This window comes from Haematobia irritans, chromosome 5 (assembly GCF_050003625.1).
Source record: "Haematobia irritans isolate KBUSLIRL chromosome 5, ASM5000362v1, whole genome shotgun sequence".
Lineage (NCBI taxonomy): Eukaryota > Metazoa > Arthropoda > Insecta > Diptera > Muscidae > Haematobia > Haematobia irritans.
This window is the reverse complement of record NC_134401.1, coordinates 139,092,370-139,100,376: the sequence shown is the minus strand read 5'-3', so window position 1 is coordinate 139,100,376 and position 8,007 is coordinate 139,092,370. Positions and strand designations below refer to the sequence as shown.

Below are 8,007 nucleotides of genomic sequence, written 5' to 3'. Positions count from 1 at the left end.
GCACTAACTGTATGTGCAAAATTTCATCGAAATCGGTTCAAATTTAGATATAGCTCCCATATATATGTATCGCCCGATTTTGAAAAATTTGCCCCTAATAACCTTATTTTTGACCATAGGGGCCTCATTTATTAACTGATCGTACTAAAATTTTACACAAAGTGACCTTCTGTGGTATCAATCATACCTGCAAAATATTATACAAATTGGTTCAGATTTATATATAGGTCCCATATATATGCATCGCTCGATTTTGTCATATTTGGCCATAATACTCTTATTTATTAAGCTATGTTATTCAAATTTCAAATTTTGATGTACTAGCTGATCGTATTTAGACTTACATGTAGCTCTTACATAAATCTATTGCCCTATTTGCAGAAATTTGGATTAATTACCCACAACTTATTGACCGATTTCCTCTTTTTTAATAATGGACTCAATATTAATAACTCTTTTGGTGCAAAATAAACTATAGCTCCTAATATTAGACATTTCTGCTCAGATTGTGACAAGACACCCATAAACATGTACCCCCCTTTATGTTCACCAAAACCTATACCAATGATACCCCCCACAAATGTTTATATTTACTACTTCAGTAGGGGTGGTTTAGGGTATGATATAGTCGGCCCCGCCCGACTTTCTACTTTACTCACTTGTTTTGTATACATATTTTTTATACCCTAAACCACATACCTAAACCACATAGTGGCACAAAAAATGTGCCTACCAGAAATATTGATTTTAGACCCCATAAAATATATACCGATCGACTCAGAATCACCTCCTGAGTCGATCTAGCGCTTGGTGTCCGTCCGTCCGTCTGTCCATGTATTTGTTGTTCACAGGATTCCGGTCGCAATTATTAACCGATTTTGATGAAATTTTGTACAGGGAGTTTTTTGGGTACAAGGACAAACGCTATTGAATTTGGAAGAAATCGGCCCCGCCCGACTTTCTACTTTACTTACTTGTTTTTTTTTTTTGTTAATTTTCTATTCTTTTTTTTTGCAACATTTAATTGTCCAAAATTTAAATTTTAAGTTTAATGCTCTAAAAAAGAAATGTTTATTGAATAACTTCCTGGAATACTCTAAAAAAGAAATGTTTATGGAATAACTTCCATTTTATTTTTGCTGGCTCATCGTAGGTATCTTAATGGATCAGTATTATTTTTATTTTGAATAACCTTGAAATATTCTATAAATTAAAATAATGTATATTGTTGTCTTGTGTTTATCATTCCAATTTATATTTTGCAAATAAATGAACACTAAAAACAAATTAAAATAATGTATTTCGAAAAACAAACGTTTATCGATTTGTTGATTAAAAAATTCTATTTATTTAATTTATTTATATAAATTTCCAAAAAAAATAAATGTAAATCAAGGAACAACATTTTCACAAATGGACATTAACAAAGCTAAATATTATTTGAACATCTACAATTTCACATTCTAAAGCGAATTTCCGAATAAATAAAATGTACTTGTTTCATAAATATTTTCTTGTGTTGTGTATTTTGCCGAATTTTGTGTACAATGAATTGCGTTTTACTAATATTAAATGTGAAGAATTAGATCGAGATTTTGCTACTTTTGAAAAATGTCGCCTAAAAATGGTAAAACGTGGAATAGTAGCATTAAATGTCCATGTTAAACTATATAAAGGGTGATTCTTTTGAGGTTAGGATTTTCATGCATTAGTATTTGACAGATCACGTGGGATTTCAGACATGGTGTCAAAGAGAAAGATGCTCAGTATGCTTTGACATTTCATCATGAATAGACTTACGATCTGCCACAACGTCGAATTTTCAGTGAATGGGCCCTAGAAAAGTTGGCAGAAAATCCGCTTTTTTATCGACAAATTTTGTTCAGCGATGAGGCTCATTTCTGGTTGAATGGCTACGTAAATAAGCAAAATTGCCGCATTTGGAGTGAAGAGCAACCAGAAGCCGTTCAAGAACTGCCCATGCATCCCGAAAAATGCACTGTTTGGTGTGGTTTGTACGCTGGTGGAATCATTGGACCGTATTTTTTCAAAGATGCTGTTGGACGCAACGTTACGGTGAATGGCGATCGCTATCGTTCGATGCTAACAAACTTTTTGTTGCCAAAAATGGAAGAACTGAACTTGGTTGACATGTGGTTTCAACAAGATGGCGCTACATGCCACACAGCTCGCGATTCTATGGCCATTTTGAGGGAAAACTTCGGAGAACAATTCATCTCAAGAAATGGACCGGTAAGTTGGCCACCAAGATCATGCGATTTGACGCCTTTAGACTATTTTTTGTGGGGCTACGTCAAGTCTAAAGTCTACAGAAATAAGCCAGCAACTATTCCAGCTTTGGAAGACAACATTTCCGAAGAAATTCGGGCTATTCCGGCCGAAATGCTCGAAAAAGTTGCCCAAAATTGGACTTTCCGAATGGACCACCTAAGACGCAGCCGCGGTCAACATTTAAATGAAATTATCTTCAAAAAGTAAATGTCATGGACCAATCTAACGTTTCAAATAAAGAACCGATGAGATTTTGCAAATTTTATGCGTTTTTTTTTAAAAAAAAGTTATCAAGCTCTTAACAAATCACCCTTTAAATTGCCCGTTACAAATGTCACGGTGGGTGCATCGAAATTCCACCGTTTCATTTTATAAAATTGTGTTCTACTATTTTTCACAGGTAAGCTTTTCTCTGTGGAAGAAGGTCAATGGCTATCGTCCATTTCTCTACAATGTAACAGAGGATTTTTGTAGATTTCAAAGAAATCCTAAAAGGAATCCATTCTTAAATATAATGTTCACAGGCATGAGAAATGCTTCAAATATGAATCATACTTGTCCATATGATGTAAGTAAACTTTTAATTACAGCAAATTTTTTTTTTAAATGCATATAAAATGTACAGAAGAGATTGGCCTATGCCGGTGAATTATATTATTTTTCTAGAGCTTGTTTCCGCTCTGAAAAAAATATTGTCTTGAGGCCAAAGATTTCATGTCCTTGAAATATGAATTCGAATTTTCTCTGCACGCAAAGAAAAAAAACGTTTGGAAAACGTGTGCCGAAAACGTTTTTCTTTTGTTAGAGTTTTTTGAATTGCTTCGAAAATTTTAAACTTTTATCACCAAAAAAATTCGATTGTTACAAAATTTTTATTTTTTCAATAAAAAAAATTATTTTTGAAATAACAACACAGTCCATTTCGTTTATATCAAACACTGTTCTTTTCTGACTTTAGGTCTTTAATAAGACACATTTTACAGTTCAAAATTTAATATAGTACAATGTAATGTTGAACCTTTTTTCGGAATCTTCCGAATATATCTGGAATATATGTAAAAAAACAAAAGCAAAAAAAAACTTTGGCCGAAGCAGGGATCGAACCCACGACCCTTGGCATGAGAGTCGGACGTAGCTACCACTGCTCCACGGTGCCAAACTAAATGTTTGTTTCTGTTAAATAAACTTTGTTTATTCGGTTCGTGGGCGCCGCAAGCTATGCTATATAAATATAACTTATATGGATATTTATCTATTGATGACCATAACAGGTACATAGCTCAGTGGTTAGTGTGTTGGCTTACAATGTGCATGGTCCGCGGTTCGATTCTCCGTCCAGGCGAAAGGTAAAAAAAATTTAAAAATTTATAAAATCGTATAATTTCTTCTACATTGTTGGTATTACAGGAAAAGATGTTAAGAACTAAAAATCCTCGTGGATGTGAGAAAGATGTGAGGGAAAATGCAATTAGCAAGAAAATAATGTTTTTTTGAGCTAGTCTTTATGAAATTGTTTTTACATCCTGGAAAAGAATAAACGTTTATCACAAAAAGTATATAATTTTCTTCCAAATACACTTCCTTACAGCGAAAAGCAAATGAGAAACGAACTTTGTTTGTCCAAAATTTCGTTTGGGAGGAAAGAATTATTTTTTTGCGTGTGATACAAATAAAATTTTCAATGGTTGTTTTGTTCTTAAGTGATACGACTTAAAACTGGATTTCTTTACATGAAAGAACATTTTGTTGGACTAAGATTAACTTAGCTTTAATAATTGTGAAAATTTTTTAAATTTAATGAAACCGTTTTCAAGCTTGTTGAGTTTTTGTGTTTTGACTAGGTTAGGTTAGATTAGGTGGCAGCCCGATGTACCAGGCTCACTTAGAATATTCAGTTCATTGTGATACCACATTGGTGAACTTCTCTCTTATCACTGAGTGCTGCCCAGTTAAGCTCAACGACATTCCATGTTAAGCTCAATGTGTTTTGACTAGAAAGTAAAAAGAAATGTTCAAAAAATTTTTTTCTGCATTTGGAAATTGAAGGTTTAATATAATAATTTTCTATAGAAATAAAATTTTGACAAAATTTTCTACAGAAAAAAATTTGGAAAAAATTTTCTATAGAAATAAAGTTTTGACCGAATTTTCTATAGAAATAAAATTTTGTCAACATTTTCTATAGAAATAACATTTTGACAATGTTTTCTATAAAATAAAATTTTGGTAAATTATTTTTGGGTCGAGTGGCAACCATGATTATGAACCGATATGGCCCAATTTTTGTGGCATGGTTATTAGCGGCCTTATACTAATACCACGTTGCAAATTTCAACCGGATCGGATGAATTTTGCTCCTCCAAGAGGCTCTGGAGATCAAATCTGGGGAACGGTTTATATGGGGGCTATATATAATTATGGACCGATATGGACCAATTCTTGCGTGTTTCTTAGAGACCACATTCTAACGCCATGTTCCACATTTCAAACGGATCGGATGAACTTTGCTCCTCCACGAGGCTCCGGAGGACAAATCTAGGGATCGATTTATATGGGGGATATATATAATTATGGACCGATATGGACCAATTCTTGCATGGTTATTAGAGACCATATACTAACACCACGTACCAAATTTCAACCGGATCGGATGAATTTTGCTCCTCTAAGAGGCTCCGGAGGTCAAATCTGGGGATCGGCGTATATGGGGGCTATATATAATTATGGACCGATATGGACCAATTTTGGCATGGTTATTAGCGGCCTTATACTAATACCACGTTGCAAATTTCAACCGGCTCGGATGAATTTTGCTCCTCCAAGAGGCTCCGGAGATCAAATCTGGGGAACGGTTTATATGGGGGCTATATATAATTATGGACCGATATGGACCAATTCTTGCGTGTTTCTTAGAGACAACATTCTAACGCCATTTTCCAAATTTCAACCGGATCGGATGAACTTTGCTCCTCCACGAGGCACCGGAGGACAAATCTAGGGATCGATTTATAGGGGGATATATATAATTATGGACCGATATGGACCAATTCTTGCATGGTTATTAGAGACCATATACTAACACCACGTACCAAATTTCAACCGGATCGGATGAATTTTGCTCCTCTAAGAGGCTCCGGAAGTCAAATCTGGGGATCGGCTTATATGGGGGCTATATATAATTATGGACCGATATGGACCAATTTTGGCATATTTGTTAGAGACAATATACTAACACCACGTACCAAATTTCAATCGGATCGGATGACTTTTGCTCCTCCAAGAGGCTCCGGAGGTCAAATCTGAGGATCGGTTTATATGGGGGCTATATATAATTATTGGCCGATGTGGACCAATTTTTGCATGGTCATTAGAGAACATATACCAACACCATGTACAAAAATTCAGCCGGATCGGATGCAATTTGGTGCTCTTAGAGGCTCCGCAAGCCAAATCGGGGGATCGGTTTATATGGGGGCTATATATAATTATTGACCGATGTGGACCAATTTTTGTATGGTTGTTAGAGACCATATACTAACACCATGTACCACATTTTAGCCGGATCGGATGAAATTTGCTTCACTTAGAGGCTCCGAAAACCAAATCGGGGGATCGGTTTATATGGGGGCTATATATAATTATGGACCGATGTGGACCAATTTTTGCATTGTTGTTAGAGACCATATACTAACACCATGTACCAAATTTCAACCGGATCGGATGAAATTTGCTTCTCTTAGAGGGTCTGCAAGCCAAATTTTGGGGTCCGTTTATATGGGGGCTATACGTAAAAGTGGACCGATATGGCCCATTTGCAATACCATCCGACCTACATCAATAACAACTACTTGTGCCAAGTTTCAAGTCGATAGCTTGTTTCGTTCGGAAGTTAGCGTGATTTCAACAGACGGACGGACGGACGGACGGACATGCTCAGATCGACTCAGAATTTCACCACGACCCAGAATATATATACCTTATAGGGTCTGTTCGATGTGTTACAAACGGAATGACAAAGTTAATATACCCTCATCCTATGGTGGAGGGTATAAAAATCCGCTACCGTCACTCGAACCGGGATTGCTTGCACCATAAGCGCTAACACTCGCCTTAGCGCAACGAATACCGACGGAGTTGCCATAAGAACGTCTAGCGAATATTTTAAGACTTTTCATGACCAAAGAAAAACGAAACGTGAACGTTTTCGTTTCATGTTGTTACCGTCCGTTCACGATTTCGGAAAGAAATTTTTTCTATGAGTGTACTACGGTACTATATGTGTTTGTAGTTCATACAACATACGGTTTAGAATGCGCATCACAGATGTCAACACACATGTCTTAAGAATTCTTTTCATACCTCCATTTTTTATGACCAAATATCTGACAACACTGACAAAAGCTTCGGCTTGGTTGAACACAATACCGCATATTCATTTAATAATATAAAATGTTTTTCATATATTTTCAGCATGATATTATTGTAAACAATTTAATCCTTAATGAGGGCATGTTCCAATTAATGCCACTGCCCAATGGTGAATATATGTTCCGGCTCATGGTAGCAGCATACAATGATTGGAAAGCCGATGTCAAGGCATATGCATTGATCAATACAAAATTTGGACAATAGTATGATGTGATGTGAAGAATACAGAAGAAATCTGTAAGCTTGAAAATGAGACAACCCATAAGTTGAAAAATTCGTTGTAATTAATGCACCAATAACATATTTATATGCACATTGAACTATTTTCTATTACCAAATGAACTAAACTCTAGTGAACTATGATGCGGCCCATAAAAGTTTTATGCTACTTTTCTAGTTTATGATTCTCTTAAATTTTAGTTCATATATTTCATTGTATTTATGTACTCCTACCAATTTAGATAGTGTATATATTTTATTATTTATGTTAACTGTTTTCTAGGTATACCGATAATAAATTGTTTTTTAACTGTTTCATCAAAATGTCGACCAGTATTGAAAGAACAACAACCATCTGTATTCCTTGGTTTTTGGCTAATAAAAAGTATTGGTATGTGAAAATTTGAAAATTAGCCAGAGACCCAAATCTCCAAGGTATTGACACGATTTAGCCCAGCCTTAGTGCTCTTCGGATGTGGTAGGATTTTGCCAAATTTGTAGGAAAAATAAAGTGAATACAACATAGAACTAATACTTTAAACTTCCCCAAGTTTTTACGGTTTTAACTTATTCAAATGAAAATGAACCCAAATTTCGTTTTTGGAATTGTGTCCTGTTTTCATGTGAGGATTTTCTCGCTTTCTGGGATTTGACAATGAATGGTGACAACTAAACTGAAAAAATATTGTCGTGAGGTCAAAGTCATGTCAGGTCTTAAAAATACGAATGCAAATTTTGTTTAGCATAGAAGACGCATTTCTCTAATATAAAGTTTTTTTTCCTTGTCCAAAAGTCGATAAACTTTCGAAAGAAGTCGTATTATCCTTATAATTAAGTGATTTCACTTAAAAATGGGTATCATAACATGAAAGACAAAATGTTTGGGCTAAGGTCAACTTGACTTTAATAATACAGAAAAATTCTTTAAATTTAAAGAACTTGTCTTTAAATTTGTTGTCTTTTTGCATCTTGAGTACAAAGCAAAAAATCGTTCAAATATAGGACATGTTTTTCAACACTTTATTTTAAAGACGTTTTTAACTTGAAACATAGCATAATTTTTACTGG

The 8,007-nt window shown here is 34.9% G+C and overlaps 1 protein-coding gene across 1 annotated transcript; it reads left to right on the top strand.

Moving 5' to 3' along the window:
* The first annotated feature begins 1,489 nt into the window (after window positions 1–1,489).
* On the top strand, window positions 1,490–6,924 carry LOC142240071 (uncharacterized). The gene is made up of 4 exons (XM_075311790.1): window positions 1,490–1,668; window positions 2,604–2,631; window positions 2,693–2,860; window positions 6,763–6,924. The coding sequence occupies exons 1-4, from the start codon at window positions 1,490–1,492 to the stop codon at window positions 6,922–6,924; spliced, it is 537 nt and encodes a 178-aa protein (XP_075167905.1).
* Window positions 6,925–8,007: the final 1,083 nt, after the last annotated feature.